Source organism: Bicyclus anynana, chromosome 9 (assembly GCF_947172395.1).
Source record: "Bicyclus anynana chromosome 9, ilBicAnyn1.1, whole genome shotgun sequence".
Lineage (NCBI taxonomy): Eukaryota > Metazoa > Arthropoda > Insecta > Lepidoptera > Nymphalidae > Bicyclus > Bicyclus anynana.
In genome coordinates, this window is record NC_069091.1 from 10,391,526 (window position 1) to 10,406,193 (window position 14,668).

The 14,668-nt window shown below is 38.3% G+C and overlaps 2 protein-coding genes across 2 annotated transcripts in view; one reads left to right on the plus strand and one right to left on the minus strand.

Moving 5' to 3' along the window:
* The window catches only part of LOC112055090 (uncharacterized), a 55,001-nt gene extending 46,169 nt beyond the window's left edge, over positions 1-8,832 (plus strand). The window contains exons 2-5 of the mRNA XM_052883359.1: positions 3,745-3,928; positions 4,422-4,659; positions 5,492-5,551; positions 8,234-8,832. Coding sequence (XP_052739319.1) covers positions 3,776-3,928; positions 4,422-4,659; positions 5,492-5,551; positions 8,234-8,499 — 717 coding nt within the window. The 5' untranslated portion in view covers positions 3,745-3,775 and the 3' untranslated portion in view covers positions 8,500-8,832. The remainder of the gene's footprint in view (positions 1-3,744; positions 3,929-4,421; positions 4,660-5,491; positions 5,552-8,233) is intronic.
* Positions 8,833-9,702: 870 nt separating this feature from the next.
* On the minus strand, positions 9,703-13,021 carry LOC112055095 (uncharacterized). The gene is made up of 4 exons (XM_024095090.2): positions 12,786-13,021; positions 12,510-12,709; positions 10,418-11,603; positions 9,703-9,952 (listed from the first exon to the last, which is right to left on the minus strand). The coding sequence occupies exons 1-4, from the start codon at positions 12,857-12,859 to the stop codon at positions 9,781-9,783; spliced, it is 1,632 nt and encodes a 543-aa protein (XP_023950858.1). The 5' UTR covers positions 12,860-13,021; the 3' UTR covers positions 9,703-9,780.
* Between the last annotated feature and the right edge of the window lie 1,647 nt (positions 13,022-14,668).

Genomic DNA, 14,668 nt, shown 5'->3' on the forward strand with positions numbered 1-14,668 from the left:
TCGATGCTGTACCAGGTGCTAACTTCCCGACTACCACTGAGGGCCAAGTTGAAGATCTTCAACACCTATGTCCGCTCGCGTCTCACGTACGCGGCTCCGGCCTGGTACGCGCTGTGCTCCGCGCACCAGAAAAACCGGATGCAAATCCAGCAGAACAAGTGTCTGCGCCTTGCCACGGGAGCTCCGAGATACGTCAGAAATGATGTCATCCACCGTGACACGAAGACGCCCACCGTGGAGGAATTCGTCCGTGACCTAGCATGCCGCATGTTCGCGCGCGCAGACCACGGACCGAATATACACCTCCGCGACATCGCACCACACTGCGATAGGCCACAGAACGGGCGTCCCCTACCTCGGGAGCTCCTCCAAGCGGCCGACCCTGCAGGCGCAGGTACTTACGGTGACGATGAGGACGACGCAACCACCGGACATGACACCGTCCTTGCGCAGGATAGCGACGACATCGCAGTCCGCGCAGGGACCCCCACTGAACCCGGCGCTGCCCCGACGCAGGATAGCGAGGAATCGCAGTCCGCGCGGGGCCAACGGGTCCAAAGCCCAATCCCCTAGGCTGAAAAGCCTCAACCCCGGGAGGGGTTGGAAGAAACCACCGGGGGAGAAAGTTCCCCCGCGACATGCCCGGGTAAGGAGGCATTGCCTCGAGGCCCGTACCCCCGCCCCGTGTACCACGGGTCGGAGAAGACCCGACGTCTCTAATAATAGGTATACGACCCATGTAACAAAATCAGCAAAATCGATTCATGCGAACCACAGACAAAGTTGTTTTTAAATTAGAGCAGATTTAGTAATCTGGTTAATAATAGTTAGTAGGTACCTATTATTAATTTATATACCAGATTCCTAAATCAATAGTCACACATTTATAACATTGTAAAGGATTAGTTTTTTCCCGTCACTTTGCTTTTGTCTCAGTTTTACATTGCGCCAGAATAAAAAAGCTTTAAGAAGCCAGAGTTACAGACCTCGTCCTTAATTGAATTGTTAATAATCCCATGTATTTGGCTGGTCAAGCAACGTTAGCTCAGGTCGGTAACTGGATGAATGGTCAGTTCTGTAGATATATTAACGATTATACTTTCACTTCCTGCCCTGGAGAGCATGTCAAGATGATCACGGTTATATCACTGACATTTGATGGTTAACCTTTGATGCATAATTTTTTTTAATCTTAGAGACCGAAAGATTAGCTAGACCAGACTTACTATTAATTAGTAAACATGTTTTTGTGAAATAAAGTTACTAAATTACGATGTTTTTAAAGGTCTAAGAAAACTAATGATCATTCTCAGGTCATAAGTTGCACTGAACGGTGAGTGGTTATTTACTGAGACGAGCGAAGTTATTTCCTTATTCGATAAGACAAACAAATGCTCTGTATAACGCAACATTACATAAAGTCTTTACATCCAAGCAGCCAAGCTTCGAGCGAATAAAGTGATATAATGTTTGCAACTGGATGAGCGTTGATCGATTTGATGCGATTCATGTGACTTACATTGTCTTTTAATCGCACAGACAGTTTCATCATTATTATGACTTACTAGCGGACGCCCGCGACTTAGTCCTTAGTCCTCCTTAATCCGGCCCTGTAGCAAAATCCATTTTTAGCGGACGTCTACTAACTATAAACTACCTCCTTACCAAATTTCATCCTTGTACGTCAATGGTTTTCGATATTTCGCGATGAGTGATCTTTCGGTTTTATTTAAGTACCTATACATGTATTTGTATGAGTTTAAAGACCGTTTGTTTAATTTAACGACAAGTCAGAGTTTTACTGCGATCACATCATCACATTTGATGTTAAGTGACAATGATTTTAAGTTGTAATGTTTTTGTTTAGTATGTGTTAGATGGTAACTACCTCGTGGGTCTAGTGATTAGCATTTGGAGCTTCGCATCATGACGTCCTGCCCCTGCATTCTGTAAAGTTACAGCGATATGACATCGCTCATTTGCAAGGCAACTGCGTATTAAAGACATAGTTAGAGGCCCAAAGACGGGATTATTTTTAGGTCGCACCAAATTAAGCAACATTGTGGATCAGTCTTTACACCATTTTAATTTTACACATAAGGGGCCCCTGTAGTCCGGGCGCCTCGTATCATTGATACGGCTGATACGACGGTAGCTGTGTCCCTGTTGGCATCCCATTGAAGTAAAGTTCAAATTCTAATAAAACTTATTATTACATTCAGACCGGATCTAGGAAATTGGTGGAAATGGAAATGTCGATAGTCTTGTAACTTGGAAAGCACCTTTTACTATTAATCCTGGTTATTGTTGTTACTAACCTCTCATAGCAATCGTTACAGAGTAAAACATTACCACCCTTAGCCCGACTCGTAGCAGTAAGTATGTGTGCGTATAGCTTGGATGAAAATAAAAGCGTAGGCTACTAGGGAACTGCGTTCACTTAGTAGTACCTTTTAACGGCCAAACCAATTTGGATGGAATTTGGTATTTTTGGGGATCAGAGGCAAAAAAATATCAAACAACAACAAATGTAGTATATAAATATTATAATATCAACTATCTTAGTACCCATAACACAAGCTACTCTGTATGCTTACTTTGGGGCTAGATAGTGATGTGTATTGTTTAAGTATATTTATTATTATTTATTATAAAAATTAAAACCCTTCGAATAGTTCAAAGATCGTTAAATCATGTTGAGCCGACCCCATTTAGCATGGAGTAACTAAACAAATATATTGTACTTACGTGGACGATACACAGTTTTCTTTTTTAATTAATACTTTATGACTACAATACTTAAGGATAAAAGGCCCACAGGGCTTGCAGGATTGCTTAGGGCATCAAGTTACCTTAATCAGGCACTGTAGCGAGCGACTGAAACTGTGTGTAACTACCTCATCAAGTGATCCCATTTCCATAAGTACAGCGATGGGTTAACAAGAGATGAGACGCCGCTAGGACAAAGGGTTGTTACGGTTCGCGGTCGACAGGTTCAGAACTACGCCTACAAAACTACTGTATAATGTGTGTTGACAATAATAAAAGGTAGCGCGTGATTGAAGCAGTGTATAAAGTGATCCCATTTCCATAACTAGGGCGATGGGTTAACACGAAATAAGATGACACAGGTGGGTTTCGTTACTGTCTGCGCGCAACGGGTTTAGAACTACGCCTACAAAACTAATTTGTATGGTACGAGTACCTACGCGTATGTTGATGATAATAATAAAAGACGACGAACGACTAAAACAGTGTATACCTCGTCAAGTGATCCCATTTTCATTATTACCGAGTTATCACGAGGTGAGACGACGCTGGGACAAGGGGTTGTTACTGTCCGCAGGCGACGAGTTTGGAACTACGCCTACGAAACTACTTTGTAACGTGTGTTAAGGATAATAAAAGATAGCGAGTGCCTGAAGTAGTGTGTACCTCATCAATTGATCCTATTTCCTTGTTTACAATGACGGGTTAACACGAGATGAGACGACGCTGGCACAAAGGGTAGTTACTGTCCTACAAAACTACTTTGTAACGTATGTTAACGATAGTAAAAGATAGATGCATAATTAAAGCGTTATCACGAAATGAGACGATGCTGGGATAAAGGGTTGTTAGTTGTTACCGTTCACAGGCGACGGGTTGGGAACTACGCCTACAAAACTACTTTGTAACGTGTGTTGGCGATAATAAAAGATAGCGAGCGACTGAAGCAGTGTGATCCCATTTCCATAATTACAGCGTTAACACGAGATGAGTCGTCGCAGGGACAATGGGTTGCGTCACGCCGTCCGCAGCGGGCGCGGATCTGCTTCCGTTCTCCAGCTCGTCTCACGGCCCTGCAGCCCCGGGTGGGGCGAAGCGCCGCATATATAACATACACCGCCGACCCCTCACAGACATATCGCATAGCATCAGCATGAAGGTAATATCTCATATATTATATCAGCCTTCACCATATATCATTAACGAACATATCAATCTGATGTCAAAAGTCATAGTGATATAGTGATTTTTTACAAATCATTTTAATATCATCAAAGAGTATACTAGTCGTACTAAATGATATTTTATTTATAGTTCCTAAAATAATAATATTATTAATGCAAGGTGCACTTTTTTAAGTGAAACATCGCAACGTCTTCAAATAATATCTTGAAGTTTGAGCTCAACGAACAGAAGCTTTACTAGTACTACAGAGAAAATTTTAGTTGTAACGATCACAAATTAAAAGAAAAAAATTAATAGTTGTAAAACATTTACAGCCGAATATTTACCTTTTTCAAAGTCAGTTAAACATTAGGCAAATTATCTAATCACAAATCTTGATAAGAGTATTATGAAAGTACAAACATAAAAAAGTATAATAAATACATAAAGACGTTACACCATGACTTACATTTTCTTTACGTTTTAAGGTATTCGTGTGCCTATTGGCCCTAGCGGTGGCCACACAAGCCGGCTACATCGGCGGTGGTAGCAGTGGCTGGTCCAGTGGCGGCGGTGGCGGCGGCTGGTCCGGCGGCGGCGGTGGCTGGTCCAGTGGTGGAGGCGGCGGATATGGCGGCGGCGGCGGCCACGGCGGCGGTGGTGGATTCGGTGGCGGCGGTGGTGGATACGGAGGTGGCGGCCACGGCGGCAGCGGTGGAGGCGGCCGTAAGTACTCTCTCTGCCTTATCTACTTAACATATGTTAGGTATCGGTAACAGTTTAGGGTCGTAATTTTGAACATGATTCGTTTACTGATGAGTATAGTTTTCATTAAGTCATGATAAAATAGAATTGCAATGATAGTTTCAGTTAAATTTTTTTCACAAATAGCGGTCAATAGAAACAAAACATACCAGGATGTTTCAGAAGAACTTGTGCTTCACTCACAAATAACGTGGCTTTCTAGTGTTAGAATAATTTTCCAAATCGGTTCCACAGATCCAGAGATTACCCTCTACAACACCATAAACTTTACCTCTGACTTAGGTGATAAATTAATCTATATTAATAAACCGCGTCTATCAGTTGTTTAAGGATTGTCATTGGCCTACCTTACCTTACCTTTTTGTGGCACCTAATGATGAAGCGTAGTCCACTAAAGTTACCACTAAAAGCCTTCAGCTATCTACATCTTTAGCTTCTATAGCTTCAGCAGTAGTGTAGTACACAACTTTTGTAAAGTTTGTAAACATGTCTAAGATCACTCGCACATAAGTTTTCATACAAAACAAACTAAATTGAGATCGCTTCATCCGTTCTGGACTTATGGTGCCACAGACACAGGCTGACAGACGTCGCGTTGGGGGTTAAAAAGATACTTTAATCTTTGAATTATTCGATGGATACCATAATGGGATAATAAATGCTTTTACCAAAAAATTTTTTTAATAATATTCATACATATGTCGAGAAAGTTACAACACCTAGGCCCTCAATTACATAGAAATCATACTATAATTCTTATAATTTACTACAAATATTTCTTATTATTGAACAGAGGTGAAGATCATCAAAATCATCACAACCGGCGGAGGCGGCGGCGGCGGCGGTTATGGCGGTGAGTTTAGTTTATTTAGTAGCTTAATTAAGATTTACTTGTACGAATATGTCTACTTTTAATCAACAATGATTATCTTATTTCCATATTTCACCTCTATTTACAGTTCGTGCGCTCTAACATGGTGCGAGTAACAGTTTTTTCCAATCTTGAAAGTTTGTCGCGATTCATGATAATAGTACGTATTATGAATATCATAAGGCAACTGTACCCGCACCATGCTACAGCGCACATAGTATAAATAATGACTGAAACTTCACATCTTCATGATTGTGAATTTCTGAAGACGAATAAAATTACAATTTTACTACATTTACAAATTTGCGTTTCAGCAAGTTCGGTTATGGGCAAGTTGTTTACATTTGTAACTAGGTACTTCGTCACTTTGATTTACAACAAAAGTTGTAAGGACTAATGAAAAATTAAAAGCAATATACACTTTACATATTTGTTACATGATGAACATTCAAAGCAATAAACGTAAATGATGCTTTACTTAAAGTCTCGACATTTTAGAAAGGACATTACTAATACGAGTACTGTGTTACGTAGTTCAACATATATTACCTACCTACTATACAGATACTTGTTTCTAAAGATTATACAAAAGGTTAGAATACCCAACTCATTGTTTTCAAATAATTAATTATCTAAATCAAAAATCTACTTTGGTTTTCATTGTATGTTATCGCAATTTTCATGTGACCAACGATTTGCAGGACAATTTTTTTTTTGAAACATTTGCAAATTAATGTAATGTAGAAAAATATAAGATAAGTAGGTATATACTTTTTCATTTCTTGCTGGCTTTTCTTTGTAGGAATTTCTTTCTAAACCAGTGATAGTCAAACTTGAGCTTTTAAAAGTAAACTAAGCCCACTAACTAATAAACGTATAGGTAAATAGGTAAAGTATAATCATAATCATGAAACTTGAGACCACCAAAGAATCATTGATCGAGCATAACTTATATGGAATTTACAAAATCCTCATATAAAAGACTTCAACGAGACTGCGTTCGTTAATTATAGTGATACCTTACGTAGGTACTCTTGTGAAAAGTACTTGTATGAAACTGATAACAATCTGACGCCTGTGAGATGAAATTAGAAAAAAAGTCTTACATTGCTGCTGCCTTGCACACTAAGAGAGGTCAAAAGACCGCACAAGAGGGTCATCCGTTCACTTGACGGTACAACAGAATTACGAATTTCGTAATCATTATGTTTAATCTCACGTAGGTACATCTAACGCAGCGTTCGGTGAGCTATGGACAATGGCATGAAAATATTTTTTTTAATGTTTTGGTACACAGTATTGAAACACAATGATTTGTCGTCACCCCACAAAATTCATGTTGCCACGATCACCTATTTATCAAAAGAATATAGGTACAATACATTACTTAAACTTATACTATTTGTAAATACATTTGGTTATTATTTTTGGTCATCCTTTATGTGTAAATAATAAATATGTATAGGTATACATTCGTTTCCGTATAGTGCCTAAACGTCATAGATTTACGAGACGTGCGAGATGATTCACGTTGAATGGGCAATTGTAAAAGGTTCAATTTAATTGAATTCTAATTTGCACGCGGTCATTTGGAATGCTTAATTAGCTTATCCGAACCATGCAGGTATTATGTAACACTTACGGTTGCTGTTATTACTTCTAAATATGATATGGAGATAGATTTATTTTTGTAACGAAACTTTAGGGATTAACTCTCGGTATGATGCTTCCAAGGAACTCAAAAGAGTATCACTTGTACGCACTAAATATAGCTACCTAGTACATTCTTGACTTCAAGAATCCATTAATGGGCCTTCACTTGATAATATTACTTATCTAGGTTTAATAAAGACTTTTCAATTATGAAAAAAAAAGACTGGTTGCGGTCAAATTGGTGACCTTTTCATATCCTGGACTTTAAATACTCAGTAGCTATTTCGTGTCAGAAAACAAAATAACTATGTTTAGTCCATTCGGTAAAATAGTTATTTGGAGTCAACCCTAATCCGCTGCCGAAAATTTTAAACTTATCATCGATTGCAAGTTCACATTAATTTTAGTGTAATTGCCTCGTAGGTCTAATTGCTTTTCGATTCTGTTATTGAGCCAGGCTTAATAATAATCAGTCCGATATTGTGTAGTTATATAGTGTTACACTTTGTACCAACTCGTAAATCTATGGTTACACTACAATACTTTTAGCGGTCGATAATAATTATCTTTAAAAGTTTATATTATTGATGGGATGGGAGTGCGACCTTCTAGTACCTACCCATGTACTAGACCTGTACAGTAAGAAGGACTGAGTACTCTTCATAAAGATAATCATTACATCAGCCTATTTTTTGGCCTAATGCAGAAAGAGGCTTAGAGGGGAGGGGATATAGAGCTTAGACCCATGCGACTCCAATGCGGGTCGGTGGGTGAGTGACCATGTCAAATTATTTATAGGCATATACCAAGGCGACGGTTTAACGTACTCTCTGAGACACGGGGTTGGTATACCACAAAATACCCAACTCCAGGATGAGAATTTTTTTAGAATATTTCATAGAAGAAAGAAAAGCTCAGAATTTTACAGCCTAAGCCATGCCTAGTAAACTATCAAAAATAGTATAATAATGTTGGTGAATTCGTGTTTATAAACGTGTGTATATTATATAGGTGGTGGTTTTGGAGGAGGTGGTCACGGAGGCGGTTTCGGAGGCGGCGGCGGTGGCTGGAAGAGCGGCGGAGGCGGCGGCGGTGGTTGGAAGAGCGGCGGAGGCGGCGGCGGTGGCTGGAAAAGCGGCGGAGGTGGTGGCGGCTGGTCCAGCGGCGGCGGCGGCGGTGGCTGGAAGAGCGGCGGTGGTGGCGGATGGCAACTCGGAGGTGGCGGCGGCGGCGGCTGGTCCAGCGGAGGCGGCGGCGGCTCTTCGGGCTGGTGGTGATCAACCCTAAGATAGAAGCCTAATGATGCTAAATATACAACTATACCTCCAAATATATATTTCATTTTAATTTTTTCCAACTATTCCCACCTTTGGCAACAAAATGATATTAATTTACAGTTTTTATGTGGAATGTATGTGTCGAACGGATATGATCCACACATCATCATGATTGAGAATACAGAATTTTCAGCTCGAGAATTAGAAAACATAATTATTCTTGTAATGTGTTTGAGGTCTCTGGTGAATTTGGAAAGCCCGTTCCGTTGGTAACGGTCATAGTGATAGTGATCGTTACAGAATCAAACATTATCACTCTAAGCCCGCCAACCCGCCAATCTGCATTGGAGCAGCGAGGTGGGTCTAAGTTTCACATCCCCTCTAATGTGGAGGGAGACCTGGCCCTAACGAGGATGATTTACCTATATTTTTACAATGTTTCTGCAACACCATTACGTAGCTTACAACGTCCGTGTCCGTACCGACTCTTAAATCTATGATTACAATCCATATTCGGCTCACTTCAGAGCACGAGTCACTCATTCTGAGAGAGGTAACATATTTCGCAACACAATTGCCGGCAACGATTGCTAAGATCAATACTAATTTAAAAAAAAAAAACTCATTATACATCAGTAACAGAATCTTTTAGACTTCTGCGAACAGCGCGTGGTACGATATCAGGCAAAAAGCGTTAGTTTTAGCCTTTATTTATGTTGCGTGCTATTAGGTATCATATACATAATATTTAATTCTAGTTACGTATGTATTAGTAGCAGAATTTTTAAAATCGGATCAATAGTTTTTGCGTATTGACCTTGCAAACATACAGACAAGGAAATCAAAAACTATATTTTTATGTTTTACGGCTCTTTCTAAGACCCAATCTTCTAGTTCGCTCTGACACTGCATTACGCCGAAGTGACCACCGAATTTATCTGATTTTATAACGCCGCTGGGATATATTTTCGTATAACTTTAAGTTTTCGACTTCAATTACCACCATTAAATCATGACATAGCTTGACTTTTCAAAAGTGCTTGTAAATTAAGCCTAATTGAAATAAATGAATTTGAATTTTGAACTTATACTTTCGCAGATGGCTGCGAAACACAAGGTGTATGGACGCCTTGTGTTTAGAGAATTCGAAGTGTGACGCATATTTAGAAATATTGCATTGAATAAAAAAATAATAATAAACTGTTAAAATAAAACAAATGTCTATATTTTAAATCATACTTAATGCTATTCAAAACATTAAATAAATAGATTTTTTCAAAATTAATATTTTTTACTGTTACGTTTCTTATCCAATTTTCGACGCTTGGCTCTGTTTGGATCAAAGTTTTCCTTGTCCGAAGAGTCTGTGCTCGTCGGAGTGTTTCCTCGGACTGCATGCCTCTTCCTATGTTTATATTCATCTTGTTGTAGTTGAGACAGAACATTGCAGTTGCTGTAATAAATATAAATGCTGTTATAAATAAATATAAAATATGAGATTTAATATTCTAGGATTTATGACTAAGTTATAAGTTTTCTATTATTTTTTATTCTTTACAAGTTAGCCCTTGACTAAAATCTCAACTAATGGTAAGCGATGATGCAATTTTAGATCGAAGCGGGCCAACTTGTTAGGAGGAGGATGAAAATCCACACCCCTTTCAGTTTCTACACGACATCATACTGGAACTCGAAATTGCTTAGCAGAAACTCTTTGCCGGTAGTGTGGTAACCAGCCAGACCTGATCCAGCCGTTGGAGGTACAGGTTAAATAAACTTGTGAATCTTCCAAATATGCCTGCTTCCATCTTATACTGCATCAAATATGATGGGCAAATTAATAATGATCCTCTTTTTTAAGAAAAATAATGCTACCTCAGTGAAAGAAATTATCAAATATTAACAACAAATGTCTTACTTTTCAGTTTCTGATCTGTGCACTTCAGCAATAACTTCAAGTATGTTATTTTCAGTAGGAAAAATGTCACTATCTGAATCCGACTCTTCTATAATCAAACCTTTATGTTTTTTATCTGACTGCTGAGGTTCAGTAGGGTTTAGATTAACTGTAACTGCAATATCTTTCAAATTTTCTTTATTGTTTTTACCAACTTCTGATGCAGTAATTTGATGTTGATTCTGATAAATATTATGGTCTACTTTTGCTAACTGTAACTCAACCATTTTAGAATTTTTTTCACAATCATCTATTGTATCAGTCTGTACTCCAATAGAAAATTTGGTTGCATCTGTAGATTTATCTTCTTCTGAAAATTTTACTGTAGTTACAAAGTTCATAGTTTCTATTGTAATTGTAACATTGTTAGATTTGCTTGAGTTTTCATTTGTACTTTCATAACATTGATCTTTAAAAAGAGATCCTTTTTTGTAAAATTGTACTCTGTTTGCTTTCTGGTATTGAGTTGGTTTATCTATACGATTTGTGTTGACAACTTTCTCTCTATCACTCATATTACATGTAGGGATAGTCTCATTTAAAGCATTGTTTTTTTCAGCCTCTAATACTGCTAACAAAGCAGCTTTATCTTTATCAACAGTTTCAAAATCATCAATAAATATAGTTTCATCATCCAGTACAATACCACTTTCATTTTTATCACATTTAATTTTATTGCAATTTCCAAATTTTTTATTATTTTTATTAATTTTGACATTCTTTTTTAATTCTGTTGATGATTTCAAATTATCGGTAACATCAGGATCATATGTTTTCAAGCGAGTTTTCTTTAAGCTAAGATTCTTTTTCTTTTTAGTAACGTTCTTTGTAGTCTTAGGTCTAATAACATTTTGGCCATTCACATTTATGTCAGTGAAAGGTTTACGAGGTAGATCATAATTAGCCTCACTTAGGATTGTATCATTTTTATTTAACCACTGATGAACATAATTTATTTTGTTCTCCATTTTAACAATGTCAGGTTTTGAAGTATTTTCACCGGGTAAAATAGTAGGTTTTATGTTTTCTTTATTGGAAATATTGGAGATTCTTTTGCTATTTGAATATTTCACTGGAGCCTGAATGCATTCCGGAAACAATTGCTTCTCTACTTTTAACTGCTCTGAGACTCTGAGCCTTCTGTAAACTAAATAATTATTATAAATTGAAATACACTAACATAGTGAGAATACTTATAATTATAAATTATTTTTATTATAAAACAATAATCGTAGGGTAGGGATATGGTAGGGTAAGAGTAGGGTAGCGTAGGGGTAGGCTAGAAGTGCACATAAGTCAAAATGAAGCTTGAGCGGTTTCCTTAGTATCCTTAACACAGGCTATACACTTACTTTGGGGCTAAATATTGATATGTGTTAGACAATCATTAGTAAGTAAAGTATTTAATTATTTATTTAATAATATTTATAATATATGTATTAATAATAATATACATTTGCTAACCATTCATACAAAACTGACAAAGCAGTTTTATGCAAATTAACTTTTATTTAACTTCTTTTTTCAGATTGTGTCAGTGCCATAGACTCCTTAATGGTACCTCGGCGGCGTTAAAGAAGGGATGTTTGGGTGAGCACAGAAGCGAGGGTATCAGTCTGTGCGCCTTGGTGGGTTAAAAACCCACAAAGTGATATCTAATATTGGTGTAGTTGCAAGCCTCAACCACTAGTTAGTTGGGGTGGGTGCCAGCTCTCTCAAAATAAGTTTTCGATAGCTATTTCATATATTGGGAGGTCTAGGTCTTTATGTAGGTTGTTATTACATACAAACCACAAAGCAATTGTGGCCTGACGCATGAATCGAGTTCTGAAGGACCTGGAGGGGTTTCCAGGTCGCCTTTGGGCGGTGGGCAAACACTACACCAGCATAGGTCATTAATGGGTGGATGGTGGTCTTAAAGATAGTGACCTTGGAGCAGAGGTAAAATAATTAACTTCTACCAACTTTATGCTGTTCTTGGTTACAGTGCAGCTACCTATTGTAATAAAATAAGACATTTTGTGAGTAAGGGATTATCAAAGTTAATTTTTACCATCTATATTATACAGTTCTTGAAAAGTCTTTAGCAGGTTTGAAGCATGCTCCACACGGAGGCTCAGTTGGTCATCAGTGACGTGTTTTGATTCATCTTGTGGTGAAAGGCAGAATACACAGGTCTCGGCCGTCAGTATGCAGTTGTTACAAACCGATTGACCGCACGGATATCTCACACGTAGACCTTTTAACTGGTCACTAAAATACACAAAAATAAATAAATTACAAACTATAAATTTCTCATGGAACCCGATGCAATAATTCTGATTCTTACCAAATCACGCATTTATTATTATCCGTTATAACTTTCACATATTTAACAATTTGATCCGCATTGAAGCTGTTCATACTCGACGCGACATGATCATTCAACCCAATGAAAAGTTGAAAAGTGAAAACAGTTTTAAAAACTTAAACAATATTTTGTGAAAGCAAACACTAAAAATAAAATTGCATTTTGAAGGACAGAACACAGACAGAATAAATTAATAGATTATAAATTTTGACAAGTGAATGAAGCAAAGACCGTATACTTATAGGTCTTTGGAATGAAGTGACTAATAAGAAGCCACAGACGACAAATGGAAAAATGTAGATTGTACAGCCAACCACAGCACTTAATTCATATTTATCTGTGATTAAAATGTATTAGGCCTAGTTCGGACTAATTTAGTATTTTAGTCGAGTACGAAATATGTTCCTTGGTACGAACAATTTTTGGATTTTCGGCCCCAAAACTTTTTCGTAAAATTTACGAACCGGGTTAGAAAAGTTTTTGGCACTATAAGTTTATCTTGGCCAAAACTGAAACTAACTTTCGAATGAAAGAACGGAGATCGTCATTTTGCAAACCAATAAACTAAATCGTGACAATCGTTGTGGCACTGTAATTACATCTTATCAGCGCCGGACCGAGGTAAATTTTAGAATGGAGCGAGATCCAATTATGGCGCCTTTCCTGTTTGCTCCTAACATTATATACTAGGGACGTTTGAAAAGTTCGTAGCCATACATACATACATTTTTAACCGACTTCAAAAAAAGGAGGAGGTTTCTCAATTCGACCGTTCGATTTCGATTCGATTCAAGCCGTTTAAATCATAAAGATTTTAACTGGATTTTCAGACACTTCTTTCAGATACGGCTTCAATTAACACATCACTAACTTGGTACCGCCTTTAAACTGATCAGAAGATAGCACATACGATGTTATGTTTCGCTTTTAATTTAATGAAAACTTTTTTATGATATAGTAGTATATTATAAAGTGCGCGTTTTTTGCGCTCGGGTAAAATGCCCAGCCATAGCCACGGTCGAAAGCCCTATTACAAACCCCCCGCCGAAGGCCGGTGTATAATAAAGTTCGCGTTTTTTGCTATATATCCGATCTTAATAAAACAAAGCCTATATGTTGCCCTGGACTATGCTTAATCTATTTGTGAAATCCGCATCAAAATCCGTCTAGTAGAACCAGAGAATAGCGCGAACATTCAGACAGAAGGACAGACAGACAAGAAACTTAAAAAAAATGTTTTCGTATTCAATTGCTCATTTCTAATTGCCCTAACTTGATTTTACTTAAATTTGGGCAAAGTACAGACACTCGATTTCTACTCTTTTATTATAGTATAGATAGATAGATAGATAGATTGACTTTTAGGAAGATAGCTGACACTATTGGCATCTCAACAAAAGGCAAACATCACATAATCGCCTTGGCTTCTTTGAGTTGAACAAATACGCGATCGACTGACGAATTTTCGCAACTGCTTGGAGTTGTTTGAGGCAGATACTTTTTTGTATGTTTTGTGACCATGGTTAAAACCTGAGTATATTACTTTAACTCCAGAAACAAAAGTACAGTCTAAAAAGTGGACACGACCAGGATATGTCGGGTCTTCTCCGACCCGTGGTACACGGGGCGGGGGTACGGGCCTCGAGGCAATGCCTCCTTACCCGGGCATGTCGCGGGGGAACTTTCTCCCCCGGTAATTTCTTCCAACCCCTCCCGGGGTTGAGGCTTTTCAGCCTAAGGGATTGGGCTTTGGACCCGTTGGCCCCGCGCGGACTGCGATTCCTCGCTATCCTGCGTCGGGGCAGCGCCGGGTTCAATGGAGGTCCCTGCGCGGACTGCGATGTCGTCGCTATCCTGCGCAA

What these genes read in the sequence shown, in the direction of transcription:
- LOC112055095 (XM_024095090.2), bottom strand. Translation starts at nt 12,859, where the DNA reads ATGAACAGCTTCAATGCGGATCAAATTGTTAAATATGTGAAAGTTATA. An exon ending in AATAATAAATGCGTGATTTG is followed by an intron (nt 12,710 to 12,785) that starts GTAAGAATCAGA and finishes TGTGTATTTTAG; the next exon opens with TGACCAGTTAAAAGGTCTAC. An exon ending in CACAGATCAGAAACTGAAAA is followed by an intron (nt 9,953 to 10,417) that starts GTAAGACATTTG and finishes TATTTATTACAG; the next exon opens with CAACTGCAATGTTCTGTCTC.